The 18,195-nt window shown below is 44.4% G+C and overlaps 2 protein-coding genes across 2 annotated transcripts in view; one reads left to right on the forward strand and one right to left on the reverse strand.

Moving 5' to 3' along the window:
- Positions 1 to 6,474: 6,474 nt before the first annotated feature.
- pts (6-pyruvoyltetrahydropterin synthase) lies at positions 6,475 to 10,462 on the forward strand. Its single transcript, XM_056429687.1, has 8 exons — positions 6,475 to 6,714; positions 6,762 to 6,966; positions 7,245 to 7,283; positions 7,328 to 7,365; positions 9,331 to 9,353; positions 9,524 to 9,580; positions 9,653 to 9,723; positions 9,926 to 10,462. The coding sequence occupies exons 2-8, from the start codon at positions 6,893 to 6,895 to the stop codon at positions 10,047 to 10,049; spliced, it is 426 nt and encodes a 141-aa protein (XP_056285662.1). The 5' UTR covers positions 6,475 to 6,714; positions 6,762 to 6,892; the 3' UTR covers positions 10,050 to 10,462.
- Positions 10,463 to 10,483: 21 nt separating this feature from the next.
- The window catches only part of heatr1 (HEAT repeat containing 1), a 35,689-nt gene continuing 27,977 nt past the window's right edge, over positions 10,484 to 18,195 (reverse strand). The window contains exons 31-37 of the mRNA XM_056430488.1: positions 17,837 to 17,880; positions 17,652 to 17,775; positions 17,129 to 17,574; positions 14,477 to 14,630; positions 12,164 to 12,209; positions 10,796 to 10,906; positions 10,484 to 10,733 (exon numbers count right to left, since the gene is read on the reverse strand). Coding sequence (XP_056286463.1) covers positions 10,645 to 10,733; positions 10,796 to 10,906; positions 12,164 to 12,209; positions 14,477 to 14,630; positions 17,129 to 17,574; positions 17,652 to 17,775; positions 17,837 to 17,880 — 1,014 coding nt within the window. The 3' untranslated portion in view covers positions 10,484 to 10,644. The remainder of the gene's footprint in view (positions 10,734 to 10,795; positions 10,907 to 12,163; positions 12,210 to 14,476; positions 14,631 to 17,128; positions 17,575 to 17,651; positions 17,776 to 17,836; positions 17,881 to 18,195) is intronic.

Consider the following 18,195-nt stretch of genomic DNA (forward strand, 5'->3'; position numbering starts at 1 on the left):
TAAAGAAAAAATGCCATGAAAAAATTCCATTGTAAACAAAGTGACTGACAACGGAAGGACCAAGAGGGCGGGGTAAGTTTTTATCCATTAATTACTTTAAACCTTTTTACTTTTAAACGTTGTATTTGATATTAAAATTTTTTGAGATCAGTCTTAATTGCCAAACTTTAAAAAATTTTCCGCGGTTTTGGGGGGTCCAAACCAAAAACCCCCAAAGTCTTAGTAGACGGGTGGGACCCTTTGGACCATCAAGATCCGTTTCTGACTAAGGAAACCCAAACCTTTTTTCCAGGTTTTGTTTGGGAGACATGCCGTCCCCAAATAACAAAAGCCCCCAAAAAGGGGAATTTTCAAATATGTCCCCTTTGTCTATTGAAAATGTTTTCTATTTCATCACAGCATTTAAAAAAAGACTTTTTCGAAAAATTTTTTTACAGTTGTTTTTTCTTTTCTTTAAATTTGTAATAGTTCGCCACTTGGGGTCTATGAAGAAGGGTTTTCTTTTTGCAGTTTGGTAAAAACCAACCCTAAAGAAGAGAAATTCAAGGCCCGTAAAGCTTTCTGAAATAAGTTGATCTGGTTTGGTTTGACCCATTTGATTAATACGAAATTTCATTTTTAGACATTTTATGAAGAGTTGAATTGAAAGACAACAAAAAAAAATGCCTGAGTATTTCCAGAAAACAAGGTAGCAAAAAGTGCCCGGGCAATTTTCAAATAATAAATAAAACTACTTAATAAACTTAAGACTTAAAAAGAATAACTAAATTGACACAATTCAATAGTTTGTCGTACCTTTTGAAACTTTGTTAAAAAAAATTTGGAACGTGGGGTAACTTTTCCACTAAACACCCCAAAAACAAACAAGAATTTTTCCAGTTGGTTAAACCCACAACATGACAAGACAAAAACCAAGGGAAATTCATAATTCCTTAAAGGGGTTTAGTTAAAACCCCATGCCCTCACGGGTTTTGTCAAACGTTGTTGATTGTAGTGGTCTTCTTTTTTTGTACATATTTTGGGGGACTGAGGGGAACTTTAAATTTGGGGAAATTACTTTTGGGGGCTGTGTGATAATTTCCATAAGGATCTTCCGAAAGGCTTTGAATGTGGCGGTGGTTTTGGACCCCAAGTTTAAAACCCACACAATTAGTTTGCATCTCAAAGCGATGGCGACCTGCCAGTCATGCCGAGAGGTAGATGAAATAGTTTGGGTAGACCAAATTAAAAAAGGCCCGCCCCTTATTTTCAAGGACATTACACAGCACTATTTCTGTTCTTTTTTCTTGACATTTGGGGCCCGCGGGCCCCAACTACACCCCAAACAAAAAAAGTACTGCAAATCCACAACATTTTTATTTGCCTTAAATCAAGGTCACACCCCCCCTTTTGGGCTTATAAAAAACCTGCCCTTTCCTCAAAAAAAGGGGGTTTGGTGTTTTTTGTATTGTTGGGGGTTTTGAGTTTGATTGGTTTGCATTCTTTTCCCTTTTTTCACCCCGAAAAGGTTTGGATAGTTTGATGGCAAGGGATTGATGCGGTTCAAAAAACGTTTTTTAAAGACCTTTGTAAGGCGTTTTTTTGCGGGGGGCAGTACGTTTCGAAATACCCCAGAAATGTGGCCAGGGGCAAAGGAAAGGGCATGCAAGTCAAGCCTTAAAGACCCTTAAGTTTGAAAAGATCCAAAAAAAAGCGGAAAACTCTCAAGGAAAGATCTTGGCTTTCTAAAAAGTCCCCTGCCCCCGTGCGCAGATCACCCTTCCACCGGAAACCCAAAAATCCTAGAACACCACTAGATGTATTCCTAATTAAGGGAAAGAACTGTTCGTCAACAAATGACCTCCCGGGCCCAAACCCCTTACCTTTAAAAAGAAGGGGTTTTCCGTTTCTTGGGGTAAGAAGGTGGTTTGGGGCAGAAACTCGTACCAACAGTTGGCAAAGGGCCGGGGCGTTCCCCCGGGTATATAAAAAAACTTTTTAAACAACGTTTAAACGTATTAAAAGAGGGCAGAATTATCTTTTGGGATTAGGCTAATTGAAAAAAATTGCCGGAGGTAAAAAAAGATGGACCTTTTCAGACCTTATTTGAGATCTCCCAAAAAAAAAGGCCCATAAAAAAACCCCCAAAAATTTCTGAAGAATACTTTTGACACACGGCGAAAAAACATTACCTTCCCCATTTTCAAGCAAGGGAAATTTAAATTATGTTTTTAAATAAAAAAACTTTAAAAGCTCACCTTGGAAAGGACCTTCGGCCCTAAAAACCACCCAGAGGTGCGTTCCGGACCAATGAAGGGGTGGGGGCCCCGGGAAAAAAAAAGGAACCAACACTTGGCAGCTTTCCACCCAAGGAAAAAAGAAATATCAATAACTACAAAAACGTATAAATAACAAAAACATTAAATAAAAAGAACATAATAAAAAAAAACGATAAAAAAAAAAATAACTAACTACCAAAAACATATCCCAAAACTAATAATCCCGAAATAAAATACCAAAAGAAATATCAACTAACTACAAAAAGCTTTAAACTACCCCATTCAACAATAAAAATAGATAAATAACAAAACATTAAAACTCACAAGTTAAACTGCGGCGAAAATACACAAGAAGTATCTCACAAAAACAATAACCCCGGGGCTAAAAACCCAAAAGAACAAAAACTAACTAAACAAACGGAACAACAAGAACATATCAACTAACTACACAAAAGAACGTATAAACTGAACAGGCATTATATTTACACAAGAACGTATAAACTACACAAGAACATAACTAACTACACAAGAACATATAAACTACACAAGAACATAACTAACTACACAAGAACATATAAACTACACTAAACAATAGCATTATGAACTACACAAGAACATATAACCTTCTTTACACAAGAACATATCAACTAACTACACAGAGAATTAGTAAACTGCACAAGAACATATCCAACTAACTACACACAATAACGTATAAACTACGCAAAAGGAACATATCAACTAACTACACAAGAACATATCAACTAACTGCACAAGAGCGATTATAAACTACACAAGAACATATCAACTAAACTACACAAGAACATATAAAACTAATCCACACAAGAACATATCAACTAACTACAAGTTTATATATCAACTAACTACACAAGAACATATAAACTGATACACAGAGCATTATAAAACTACACAAGAACATATCAACTAACTACACAAGAACGTATAAACTACACAAGAACATATAAACTACACAAGAACATAACTAACTACACAAGAACGTATAAACTACACAAGAACATATCAACTAACTACACAAGAACGTATAAACTACACAAGAACATATCAACTAACTACACAAGAACGTATAAACTACACAAGAACATATCAACTAACTACACAAGAACATATCAACTAACTACACAAGAACGTATCAACTAACTACACAAAAACATATCAACTAACTACACAAGAACATATCAACTAACTACACAAGAACGTATAAACTACTTACAAGGAACACTATCAACTAACTACACAAGGAACGGTATAAACTACACAAGAGCACATATCAACTAACTACACAAGAACATATCAACTAACTACACAAGAACGTATAAACTACACAAGAACATATCAACTAACTACACAACGTATAAACTACACAAGAACGTATAAACTACACAAGAACATATCAACTAACTACACAAGAACATATCAACTAACTACACAAGAACATATCAACTAACTACACAAGAACATATCAACTAACTACACAAGAACGTATAAACTAAGGAGAACATATCAACTAACTACACAAGAACGTATGAACTACACAAGAACATATCAACTAACTACACAAGAACATATCAACTAACTACACAAGAACGTATAAACTACACAAGAACATATCAACTAACTACACAAGAACATATCAACTAACTACACAAGAACGTATAAACTACACAAGAACATATCAACTAACTACACAAGAACGTATAAACTACACAAGAACGTATAAACTACACAAGAACATATCAACTAACTACACAAGAACATATCAACTAACTACACAAGAACATATCAACTAACTACACAAGAACGTATAAACTACACAAGAACATATCAACTAACTACACAAGAACATATCAACTAACTACACAAGAACATATCAACTAACTACACAAGAACGTATAAACTACACAAGAACATACAAGCTATTTACGTTCAGTTGAGTCTCCAGACAAGATGGCGCCCGTCTCCCAGCAGAGTGACGCTTCCTACGCACGTGACGTGACCGTTAAAGCCGGAACAACGACCGTTTCCGGTCCGTTCTGCCGTTAAAATACGTTCTTCTCGGCGAGAAACAGCTTCTTAATGTGGACCAGCGGAGCGTCTCCACTGCCGGTGGGTTTTATAGTGGCGGCGGGGACCTGGCGCCCCCTTGCGGCGGGATGAAGGAACAACATCCGGCCAAAGATGACCGATTACGACTGAGATACTTCACCCCCCTCGCGGCGGGATGAAGGAACAACATCCGGCCAAAGATGACCGATTACGACTGAGATACTTCACCCCCCTCGCGGCGGGATGAAGGAACAACATCCGGCCAAAGATGACCGATTACGACTGAGATACTTCACCCCCCTCGCGGCGGGATGAAGGAACAACATCCGGCCAAAGATGACCGATTACGACTGAGATACTTTACCCCCCTCGCGGCGGGATGAAGGAACAACATCCGGCCAAAGATGACCGATTACGACTGAGATACTTCACCCCCCTCGCGGCGGGATGAAGGAACAACATCCGGCTAAAGATTACCAATTACGATTGAGATAGTTCACGCCCCCTCGCGGCGGGATGAGGCAACCGCATCTAGCCAAAGATGACTGATTATGATTAGCCGATAGTTCACTGAGATGGGAGTTCATCCCTTTTCTTCATTTTTATTTGTTTATGAATTGTTTTCAGTTCTACGATTGTTTTGTATTTCTTTATTCTTCTTTTGTATTTGTCAACAGCGTCGTCGCGTGACCTCGTCAACAGCGTCGCGTGACCTCGTCACGTTACACGCTCATGTCATGAGATGTGTTTCAAACTTTGACATCAAAGTGAGTTCAGCGGCTTATTTAATGAAACATGTCTTATTATATACATTTATAACATGAAGACACATGGAGTTGGTGTGTTTGGACAGTTTAACTCCAGATGACAGGAAACAATAACTTGACTAGTACTCGTGGACCTAGTGAACCAGGACCTGGTGGGTCCCCGGACTGTGTACCTTCTGGGAGGGGGCCCGGGAAGACCAGGACCCGCCGGAGGACTTGTATTTCCCAGCGGCCCTGAACGCCTCGGGACCCCGGAAGGAGAGGCAGTGTTGCTGGTCTGAGACCCGAGCCGGACTCGAGGGGGAGGTACCATAGCACCAATGTGTAGAATAGTGATAATATAATATATATGACACAACAATAATAACGATTATATAATATCTATGACAATAACAGAGTCATTCACGTATCGATGTGATGTTTATAACGAGTCAACACGTGACCTCAGAGGAACGCGTGAATACATGTGAAGAATCTCCTGGAGCCGGTGTTACACCCCTACTGGTTTTCAAACCTACTGGTTTCCCTGCGCGTGCGTGCGTTGTGTTCTCTTAACGTCTGCAGCGGGGCTCTGTCTCGCTCACCAGATTCGTCACACATTCACAAACATATTGCTGGAGATCTTCAAGCCTCCGTTCATATCCATTTCGGCGATTACGATTGTATAAGTGAGCAGTGCATCACAGCCACGTAGGAAGAAATACATTTAATAAAAAATAAAAATAAAAAGATCGCCCGACCTGGTTTCGATCTCTGTCACGCAAAATGAGACTGCACTCCAAGCCGCGCAGTCTGCGCGCTGCGCCACCAGATATTAGTTTCAACTCAAGTAATTTATATATTCAACCATTACGTCACATCTTTTGTTTCATGGGACAGTTTGGCGGAGGGGATCTGAAACAACTGGTTACCTTGTTCGGATATTTACACTTTGAAACATGTTTAGCGATGCTTGTTCGCAACGCAACAGCCACACAATACCGACAACAACTAATTGACTTTCGTGACGAGTATATAATGACGATGGTTCTGTGAACAGAGATTAGAAACATTGCGAACACTGAACAACAGGAAGAATGGAATACTCGTAATGTTCCATCTACAGAACAATGTAGAACATATTGCTGGAGCTCTTGAAGCCACATGTCACATCTATTTACGATTGTACAAGTGAGCACTACACATCACACATGAAGAAACGGATGCTTGAAGATCTCCAGCAATATGTTTGTGAATGTGTGACGAATCTGGTGAGCGAGACAGAGCCCCGCTGCAGATGTTAAGAGAACACAACACACGCACGCGTAGGGAAACCAGTAGGTTTGAAAACCAGTAGGGGTGTAACACCGGTAATCCGGATCGGTTTCATGGGGGAGGGGCCGGTCTACATCCGGGGCCGTGTGAGGCTGGTCCCGGTGCACCGGAGCCAATGGACTGGAGCCCGCTGAGTCACGGGGTCTGCAGGGCGGAGCAGCAGACCCCTTGATCCGGCTCCAGTCCCTGGTCTCGGCTCAGAGGTCCCAGTCCCTGATCCGGTCCCTGATCCGGTCCCTTTACCAGTCCCTGACCCGGTCCCTTTACCAGTCTCTGATCCGGTCCCTGATCCGGTCCCTTTACTAGCCCCATCCGGTCTCTGATCAGGGTCTGATCTCAGGTCCCTGATCCGGTCCCTTTACCAGTCTCTGATCCGGTCCCTGATCCGGTCCCTTTACCAGTCTCCGATCCGGTCCCTGATCCGGTCCCTTTACCAGTCTCTGATCCGGTCCCTGATCCGGTCCCGACACCATGTCCGCGGGTCCTGAGCCGGTGGGCTACATCACGCGGGTCCAGAGCTTCAGCGCCTGTCACCGGCTGCACAGGTACCGACCGTCCGAAGGTCGGAAGAGGCGCGCGCAGCGGCCAGCTGGTGCTGCGTTCATGTGCCGAGGAAATGTCGTAAAAGATGCGTGTGTTTTTTTGTAATCGTCATTTGAAAAAATTAGATATTTTGTATATTATTTTTTTTAAGTACAAATGATCAATAAGAGTATTTTTTTCATTTTTGTAATCATTGCTGATTAATTCTCTGTTTTTATTGAAGTAACTTAAACTCTCTATATATGGTGTTGTTGTTGTTGTTGTTGTTGTTGTCCTCCAGCCTTCACCTGAGTGACGAGGAGAACCGGAGAGTCTATGGATAGATGCATGCAACTCTAGCCAGCAGCACGGATTAACAACTACAAAGGTACACACACACAACTACACACACAACTACAAAGGTAAACACACAACTACATATATACATATATATATATACAAATATATATATATACACTTATATACATACATGTATATATATATATACATATATATGTGTATATATATACACTACCGTTCAAAAGTTTGGGATCACTTAGAAATGTCCTTATTTTTCAAAGTAAAGCATTGTTTTTTTCAATGAAGATAACATTAAATGAATCAGAAATACCCTCTCTACATTGTTAATGTGGTAAATGACTATTCTAGGTGAAACGTCTGGTTTCTAATGAAATATCTCCAGAGGTGTATAGAGGCCCATTTCATCATCACTCCAGTGTTCTGATGGTACATTGTGTTATCGCCTTAGAAGACTAATGGATGATTAGAAAACCGTAGAAACCCTTGTGCAATTATGTTAGCTTACAGCTGAAAACTGTTTTGCTGATGAGAGAAGCTATAAAACTGGCCTTCCTTTGAGCTAGTTGATTATCTGGAGCATCATATTTGTGGAGTTGGTAAGACTCTTCTCAAAATGGCCAGAAAAAAAGAAGTTTCCTATGAAACTCAGCCAGTCTATTCTTGTTCTTAGAAATGAAAACTTCCATGCAGAAATTGCAAAGAAAAACTGAAAATGTCACTCCAGCGTGTGTGTACTACTCCCTTCAGAGAACAGCACTTAACGGGCTCTAACCAGAGCAGAAAGAGAAGTGGAGGCCCTCGTGCACAACTCAGCAAGAAGACAAGTACATTAGAGTCTCTAGTTTGAGAAATAGGCGCCTCAGGTCCTCAACTGGCAGCTTCTTCAATGATTGCGCTAAGCGCCAGTGTCAACGCCGACAGTGAAGAGGCTAACTCCGGGATGCTGGCCTTCTAGGCAGAGTGGCAAAGAAAAAGCCATATCTGAGACTGGCCAAATCAAAAAGATTGGTATGGGCAAAAGAACACAGGCATTGGACAGAGGAAGATTGGAAAAGGTGTTCTGGACGGATGAATCCAAGTTTGAGGTGTTTGGGATCACACAGAAGAACATTTGTGAGACATAGAACAGGTGAAAAAGATGCTGGAAGAGTGCCTGACACCATCTCGTCAAGCATGGTGGAGTGTCATGTGGATGGTCCTGGGGCTGCTTTGGTGCTGGGAAAGTGGGAGGTACCAGGTAAAAGGGATTTTAAATAAGGAGGCTGCATCACTCCATTTTGCAGCGCCATGTGCATACCACTATTGAGGCAGCTGGCTTTGATTGGAGCCAATGTCCTCCTCCAACAGGACAATGACCCAAAAGCATAATTTCCACATTGTGAAGAACTCTTGAGGGAAGAAGCAGGCAAGCTTGCTGTCTGTAATGGAAGTAAGCCAGTCACCAAGATCCTCAACCATTGAGCTGTTGTGAGGCAGCTTGACCGTATGGTCCTCAAGAAGTATCAAATGACAATCCAACTGGTGGAGGTGCTTCAGGAAGCGTGGGGTGACATGTCCAACAGATCACCTCAACTAACTAACAGCCTAGAATGCCAAGGTCTGCAATGCTGGAATTGCTGCAAAAGGAGCATTCTTTGGCCAACAAAGTTTGAAGAAAAAAAATTTAATACTTCAAATACAAATCATTATTTCCTAACCTTGTCAATGTCTTGACTATATTTTCTATACATTTGCAACTCATTTGATAAATAAAAAGTGAGTTTTCATGGAAATACGTCTGGGTGACCCAAACAGGTGTTTAGGTGAACGGTGGTGTATGTTTATAAACACATTGAACGGTAGTGTATGTGTTTATATATACACATATACATATATGTGTATATATATACACATATATGTGTGTATATATATATACTTGTATATATGTATATATACTCATCCAGGGCAAAAGGGGAGGAGCTTGAGCACCACTAGGGGTCTATCTGTGCACGTGCCTGCATATACGTGTGTATATATATATATTATATGTTCACTTATATATTAATGTATTCTCTTTCTGTCCACAGTGGAGGTCACAGTGCGTGGAAAGGTATCTATGTACACACACGTATATAAATATATATAAACATATATAAATATATAAACATATATATAAACATACACTTATGTAAATATATTTAAGTATATATAAATATAAACATATATAAGTATATTTAAGAATATATAAACATATATAAGTACAAAGCCTCCGGTCCTCAGATTAACGGACTCACCGGGATGATCATGAACCTGACGGACCTGAAGAGATGCATTGAGGTGAGACCTTCATCTTCTTCTTCATCACCTTCACCATCATCACCTCCTTCCTCTTCCTCTTGTCCTCCTCAGGATGCCATCATGACTCCTCTGGACCACAAGAACCTGGACCAGGACGTGCCCTACTTCTCCACCGCCGTCAGGTGGGTCTCCTCCTGCTGCTCCTCTTCCTCCTCCTGCTGCTCTTCTTCTTCCTCCTGCTCTTCTTCCTGCTGCTCCTCTTCCTCCTCCTGCTGCTCCTCTTCCTCCTGCTCTTCTTCTTCTTCCTGCTCCTCTTCCTCCTGCTGCTCCTCTTCCTGCTCCTCCTCCAGACATCAATGACGGTTCACATGTCCCCCCCTGCAGCACCACAGAGAACGTGGCCCTGTTCATCTGGACCCAGCTGGTTCTGGTTCTGCCTCCAGACCTGCTGCACGAGGTCCGGATCCACGAGACCGACAAGAACATCGTGGTCTACCGAGGAGAGTAGCCCCGTTATTGATCCTCTACAGAGGATAGTCTCGATCAGGGTTATTGATCCTCGAGAGGTAATTGATCCTTGGTTATTGATCGTAGAGTTGAGCCAATCAGATGATTAATATCTTGTATTTGAACTTCACCATCTGCCTTCAGAGGAAAGTTGATCAATATTGAATTTGTGTTCATGTGATTGAAACCGTGATTATTGATCTCCAGGTGGTAACCATGGCAACCAGAGGCATGATAAGTATTCTCATACATGTGGACCAAATGTATCAACGTTTTAGATTTGTTCATTAATTCAATAAATGAAACACGAACATCGTTTCAGCTGCAACTGTAGAGCCGAGGACGATGACGTCATGATGACATCACCTGATCGTCTTTGAAGGAATATTTCTCACAATAAAAAGTTGAATTAAAGTTCTGTGTCGGAGTCTCAGGAATGTTTTCCTACTAATCTTTAAGTCCTTTTTATTTCCTGTTTATTAAAACAATGACAAACATCTCACTCCAGAATAAAAACACTGAGGAAAATATTTAACGTTAAAACTCATTGTGTACATGAGTGTGTGAGTGTGTTTGTACATGTGTGTGTGTGTGTGTTAGAAGTAGCTCTGCAGCGGTTCTCCCAGGATCTTCTCCATCTCCTGCACCACCTTCTGGACCTGCTGCTCCACCTCCTCACAGTCATCTGCAACACACCACTGATGAGACACTGTGTGTGTGTGTGTGTGTGTGTGTGTGTCTCCTCACCCTCCATCAGCTCAGCCAGGAAGGGGATGGTCTCTGGGAGAAGAACCACGTAGTTCTCCTTCAGTTTGGAGGCCAATTCCATCAACATCAAGAGAGAGGAGAAACGCACCTGAGAGGGAGGAGGAGAAGGGGGAAGGAGGAGAGGGAGGAGGAGAAAGAGGAGGAGGAGAGGGAGGAGGAAGAAGGGGAGGAGGAAGAGGAGGTATTCAAATCCTTCACTGCAGCAGTAAAAGTACACGTGTGTGTCTCTGAGTGTGAGGCCTTACTCCAGTGTGTGTGTGCGCGTGTGTGTGCACCTGTGTGTGTGTGCGCGTGTGTGTGTACCTGTGTGTGTGTGCGTGTGTGCCTGTGTGTGTGTGTGCGTGCCTGTGTGTGTGTACCTGTGTGTGTGCGTGCGTGTGTGTGCCTGTGTGTGTACCTGTGTGCCTGTGCGTGTGTGCCTGTGTGTGTGCCTGTGTGTGTACCTGTGTGTGTACCTGTGTGCCTGTGCGTGTGTGCCTGTGTGTGTGCCTGTGTGTGTACCTGTGTGCCTGTGCGTGTGTGTCTGTGCGTGTGTGTGCCTGTGTGTGTACCTGTGTGCCTGTGCGTGTGCCTGTGCGTGTGTGTGCCTGTGTGTGTGCCTGTGTGTCTGTGCGTGTGTGTCTGTGCGTGTGCCTGTGCGTGTGTGTGCCTGTGTGTGTACCTGTGTGTGTGCCTGTGTGTGTACCTGTGTGCCTGTGCGTGTGTGTCTGTGCGTGTGCCTGTGCGTGTGTGTGCCTGTGTGTGTACCTGTGTGTCTGTGCGTGTGTGTGCCTGTGTGTGTACCTGTGTGCCTGTGCGTGTGCCTGTGTGCCTGTGTGTGTGCCTGTGTGTGTGCCTGTGTGTGTACCTGTGTGTCTGTGCGTGTGCCTGTGCGTGTGCCTGTGCGTGTGTGCCTGTGTGTGTGCCTGTGTGCCTGTGCGTGTGTCTGTGTGTCCTTTTGGGGGCCGGGTTGGGCCCCGGTGTTCGGTTTCCCTGGTGGGGCGGGTGCCCCCGGGCCGGTGTGGGTGTGTGGTTGGGGGTGTTTACTGGGGCGGGGGGGGGGTCCCCGGGAGCACGGTAGCAGGCTCCATGACCGGGGGCGGGGAGGGACAGGAAATGACCACACAGGGGGACAGGTGGGGGGGGACCCACCTTTGGCACCGGGGCCCGGGGGGCCCCCGCCCCATGAGGGGCATGAGCGAGCAGGGGGCCAGGGAGGGGGCAGGGAGTTTGGCCAGGGGGGGCGAGGGAGGTTTTGGCCAGGGTAGCGGGCGTGAGGGGCATGAGCGGCAGAGCCCCCCGTGGGGCTTATCTCACTGTCCCCGGGGTAAGGCGTTTTGTTTTGTGGTTGGTGTGAATGGTCTTAGGGGGGGTCGGGGGGGGGCACCGTTTTGGGGGCTTCAGCAGTCCACCCCTATGGTTTCCCCGCCGGGCAAAAGGCCCCTTTGGGCTTCCCCGCGGGCGGGCAGGAAAAACCCACGAAGGGAGACACCCCCTCCCGTCCCCATGAAACAGCCGGTGGGTTTTTTTTTTTTTTTTTTTTTTTCCCCCCCCCCCTTTTTCTCCTTTCTCTCCCCCTTTCCCTCCCTCCCCCTCCCCTCCCTTCATCACCCGGCCCCCGGAACAGGAAAGGCCCCCCAGCTCTGGGGGACAGGGGAACGGGCGTGACCAAAGAGGCGGGGGCCGAGACCGTCCAACCAACCCAACACGGTATTTTTCTCCCCTCTCCCCCTTTTTTCTCCGAGAAAAAAAAACCCTGAACCGACCCCTGGCAGGTTTCTCAACCACGAAGGAAAAAAAGGGGATCATTTTAACTCACTGGCCTTTTCCTGGGGTATGGCCTTTAGGAGACAGCGAGCTGGAGTGCAAAAAAGGAAGCGTGGGGGGTTGACCAAGAGGCCCAAACCTAAACCCCAACCCCGGAAAAAACACCCCTTTTTAAAAAAAGATGTCACTATTTACTACAATAAAAAAACAAAACTGAGCAAGATACTGGAAATTTTTGCTCCTTAAAACAGGCCCAAGGAAGAGTTTATTAAGTCAGCTTTTTATGTTAAAAAAAAACCTTAAATAGACCCCCGAGTTCCGGAAAAAGATGCAGAGGGGTTCCAAAACAAACACTAATCAACAAAAGTAAACAACATTTTTAAAAAAAAAGCCCAAATTTTGCAATTTTTTTTTTTATCTTTTTAAAAATTTTCCCCTTTTTCTTTTTTCTCACTTAAAAACAGGACCAAAAATTTTTTTATTTAAAAGTGGTTTTTATTTGTCGTAAATGGTTTTTGAGCCCAGAAAAATATGGGATTTTCCCCCCCTAAAAAAGCACACCCTTTTTTAAAAGGGTTTTTTCAAAAGGGGCCTGGGGGGAAGGGGGCCAAGACCCCGCGCCCGGGGGCGGGGTTTTTCTTTTTGGGGACCCCCTTTTCCCCCAAAATTTGGTTTTTCGAACTGGGAAACATTCCCGGGATCCGGGGCTTTTTTCCCCAAGGGTTCGGTGGGCCGCAACATAAAAGAGGGGGGGCCGTTTGGTCGGGGTGACGGCGTGCAGGGGCCTTTGCCTTTCCCGTGGGGGCCCCCCCCCGAGAGGGCCCCCGCAGGGGGGGCACGGGCTAAACGGGAATCAAACCCCCGGGCCGGATATACAACTTATTTTGGGCAAAAACAAAAACTCCCCCTTAATGACCAAAAGGGCTTTCCTGGACTTCCTGTTTTTTACTAAGGCTGCCACCCTTTGGATCACAACCCGGGTTTTTCCCCAATGTTCCTTAAAGTACACAAGGGAAAAATTCCTGATTAAAGCTTTTAAAAACTGTTTTAAACCCAAACATTAACGTTCCCTATCCCGTACTAAATTTTCGGAAAAACCCCCCATTTGGTTTCGGTGTTTTCCCCCGCCCATCAAAGGGGGCCTAAGGGTTCACCTAACTGTTTCGTCTGGAACAATAGCCCGGGGCCCAGGCAACCGGTGGCTTTAACAAAACCCCCTTTAAAACTCTCCCCCTTCCTAACATAACGGCCAAAGGAACCCCAATTTAAAACCGACGCTTTTTTTAATAGGCTACAGCCCTCCCCTCCCCTCCACAAACAACCTTTTCCCCCCTTTTTCCCCCTGGGAAAGGGCCCTAAAACAAAGGTTTTTTGAGGAAAAGGGGGGCCTGGGCTAACCCCCGCCAAGGCCCTGGGGTCGAGCCAAAGACTGGGAATTTTCTTTTTCCGCCGGGGGTTTTAACTAGCCGGGCTGGGAATCCCCGTTCTTGAAAACCCCCCCCTCAGGTGCCTCTTAAAACAAGGCCCTATCCCCGGGGATAAGGTTCGGAAAAAGCTGTTTATCCGGGCCCCAAAACTTTTAAAACCCCGCAATTTGGTTAACCCCAGGGGGGGAAAAATTTTTGGGAAAAAGCCCCATTTAAAAAGGGAGGTTTTTTTTTGGTTTAACAATAACCCCCTTTTAAAAGGGGGCCCCTTTTTTGGGAAAGGAAAAAACTAATGCCCCCAAAAAACCCCTTAAACCCCCCCTTGTTCAAATTTAAAAAAAACTTTCTTCCCCCCTTTTCCCCACACCAGGGCCCCAAAAAAAGGGTCCCATTCTCTTGTGAGCGGGCCGGGGGAAGGGAAAGGACGGGAGGGGGAAATAAGGGAGGGTGAGGCTTTTTTGGGGAAGCCCCGGGCTGAAATGGCCACCCCGGGGTTGGTGGCCCAGGGGGCAATCCCCGGGGGGCCCGGGGAGTGGGGGTGGGGGACGCGCTGCAGGGCGCTGACGGCGCTCAGCAGGTAGATCTCATTGGTCAGCAGCTCCTTCCTGTGGGTCAGCACGCCGAGCAGCGCCGGCACCAACCTGCAGAACCCCGGGGGAGACAACAGGGTTCATATAAACTACGACATACATGTATATGTACATACATACGTGTATATACATACATTCATTTATATACACGTATACATATATGTACATACATACATATATGTACATACATACATATATGTACATACATACATATACGTACATACATATATGTACATACATACATATATGTACATACATACATATACGTACATACATACATATACGTACATACATACATATACACACGTATACATATATGTATACATACATATACGTACATACATATATGTACATACATATACATACATGTATATACATACATTCATGTATATACATATATATTAGTGCTGTGAAAAATAACGCGTTAACTCAGTTAATTCAATTACAGGTTTAACTAGTTGTTGTTTTTTTACGCATGTAACGCATGCGCAGAATGAGCTTCCAATCCGTCTGTTGTTGGTCGTCTCTCCAGCAGCATGTCATTCTGTCTCTAGTGTCGCGTTAACACGACTCCGATCTCCGTCTCGCGCCGAGAGCTCGGATGCCGCGCAGCGCGCACATCGACGGAAAAAGTCACTTGCAAAATGAGCTTCCAATCCACCACTTCAATCTGAACTCTGTCCGCTCTCATGCAGGCGGTCTGTTCATCGGTAATGATCCTTCCGCAGGTTCACCCACGGAAACCTTGTTACGACTTCTACTTCCTGTAGATCAGGGTCTCAACACGTCGATCGCGACCTGCCAGTCGATCGCGGCGTAGTGTCGGTAGATCGCATGACATTAAAGAGATTGGCCCGCCCCCTGACATGTTCTCTAGAGCACGTCTTTGTTCTTTTATTAAACTAAACGTCTGTTGTTGATCGTATCTCCACAGCAGCATGTCATTTCTGTCTCTTCGCGTTGCGTTAACACTTATCGATCTCCGTCGCGCCACAGAGCTCCGTGCGCGCGAGACGGAGACCGAGCAAAAAAAAAGTCACTTGTCAATCTGTCCACCTGTCCGTGTCCGTGTCCGGTGAGGTTTCAGCTTTGCAGCGGTGTCCCCGCCGTCCCTTTCATCACGGCCCAGTTCATGAAGAAAACCCACACAGTCAGTTTGCCTCAGCAGCTGCTAGAGGAAGACTAGAGGCCTTTAGATTGTATCATGGTGGAGTTAATGGTTGACAAACAAGAGAAACATGTTCTGTTTAACCTCCTGTTACCTTTACATTTACTAACATATTTTACCCTCGGGGTCAATTTGACCCCAGCAATTAAAACCTCCAGAAAATTATTAGAATTAATATTGCTTCCCAAGTTTAAGTGTGAGGTACTTTATGTTTGTTTGTTGACTACCTAAATAGCCCTTTAAATAAATAAAAAAGTTGATATTTCTGATATGTTTGACACAGTGAAAAACAGCCTGGGGTCAAATTGACCCCAAAGAACACCGACATTAAACATTGAATGGGGTCAAATTAATAATAATAATACATTCTATTTGGAGGCGCCTTTCAAGTCACCCAAGGTCACCTTACAATAAAATCAAACAGGATACAGGATAAAAGTATGAAAGATAAAAACACCATTAAAACAGAAGTTCAACATAAAAACAAGTGAAGTGTACAGGATCCAGTTATAGAGAGAATGCTAGTTTGAACAGGTGAGTTTTGAGTTGAGACTTGAATGATGTGATGGAGTCTGATTGTCTTATGTGTGGGGAGGAGTTCCAGAGCCTGGGTGCTGAGCAACTGAAGGCTCGGGCACCCATGGTACTGAGGCGTGACGTGGGGATGGTTAACAGTCCAGAAGAGGATGAGCGGAGGGTGCGGGAGGGAGTGTATTCCTGAAGGAGGTCGTAGAGGTAAGTGGGGGCCAGATGATGGAGAGCTTTGTAGGTGAGGAGAAGGTTTTTGAAGTCGATGCGGTATTGTACAGGGAGCCAGTGAAGTTGGATGAGTACAGGAGTGATGTGGTCCGATGATTTGGAAATTGACCCGAAAGGTAACAGGAGGGTTAAACATTCTGTTTAGGATGAAGATGTATTAATGTTCCATATGGAAGAAAACTGCTAAATAACTGCTGAGTTGCAGCACCATTGTATAGAAGAATGAATAAATGTATATATCCGTCTTTTGTCATAAATCTCTATGTTCTCACAAAATATACCGAGAATATCGGTAATATGTGATTAATCATGATTAATCCACAGAAACCTGTGATTAACCCGATTAAAAATTTTAATAGTTTCACAGCCCTAATATATATATATGTATAAACATACATACATGTATGTATATACATATATTATATATGTATGTACATACATGTATGTATGTACATATATATATGTATATGTGTATTTAACTCAATTATATTCATTATTATCATTTCTAAAATAGGAATATATAAGGATAGCAACAAAAAATTAAATTAAATTAATTAAACTATATATAATAGTAAATAAAATAAAATAAATATTGGAGTACTTTTAACTGCCTGTGGGTTACCTGGGTAGGTGTGGGATGGCGAGCGCCTTCAGGGCGCCGACCACCTCGGCCACGCAGAGCAGCGCGCTGCCCGTCACGTTCTTCTCCTCCTCCGGCGCCGTGATGATGTCGACCGCCAGCTGCAGCACGGGGACGAACGCCTCCTGGTGGGCGGCGCCGAAGCTGCGACAGAGCAGCTTGAGGCTGTAGAGCGCCGTCTGGCGGTTGATGGCGTGCTCCGCCTCCCGCTCCGCCTCCATCGCCTTGCAACCGCTTTGACCCACAATGCTCAGGAGGTCTCCGGTCAGCTGTAGCAGCACCGTGACCTGATGCTCCTCCCACTGAGCGTGGTGCTGCAGCTTGTTGTTCAGCAGCTCCATCGCCTTCCTCCTGACGGAGGGCAGCTCGTTGCCCATCAGCCCCCTCATCACCGCGATGAAGGTATCCGTGGGCAACAGGGAGTTCACCTGGCCAACGGCAAGGAGGTCGTGTGAAGCAACAGGGTCACGCATCGGGAGAGGACGCGCGTCCGCGGCGTACCGACCTTATCCAGAACCTCGTAGGCCTTGTTGAGCAGAACCCTCCAGAACTTGGCGGTGGGCTTGTCGGCGTCGTCCTCCACACGGCGAGCGACGGCGTGGATGTAGCGCAGGATCTCCTCCAGCAGCCTGAAACACACGACCGGTCAGCCGCCGGTCAGCCGCCGCTCCGCCGGCCGCAGACACTCACCTCTGCTGCAGAGACTCGTCCACCACGTCGGCTGCATCCGCCACCTGGACCAGAGAACCACAAGCCTCGTTTAAAACATTAAACATTTATAAACCTTTAAAACACTTTAAAACCTTTAAAACATTTGAAACACTTTAAAACGTTTAAAACATTTAAAACACTTTAAAACGTTTAAAACACTTTAAAACGTTTAAAACATTTGAAACACTTTAAAACGTTTAAAACATTTAAAACACTTTAAAACGTTTAAACATTTAAAACGTTTAAAACACTTTAAAACGTTTAAAACATTTAAAACACTTTAAAACGTTTAAAACATTTGAAACACTTTAAAACGTTTAAAACATTTGAAACACTTT

Source organism: Pseudoliparis swirei, chromosome 13 (assembly GCF_029220125.1).
Source record: "Pseudoliparis swirei isolate HS2019 ecotype Mariana Trench chromosome 13, NWPU_hadal_v1, whole genome shotgun sequence".
Lineage (NCBI taxonomy): Eukaryota > Metazoa > Chordata > Actinopteri > Perciformes > Liparidae > Pseudoliparis > Pseudoliparis swirei.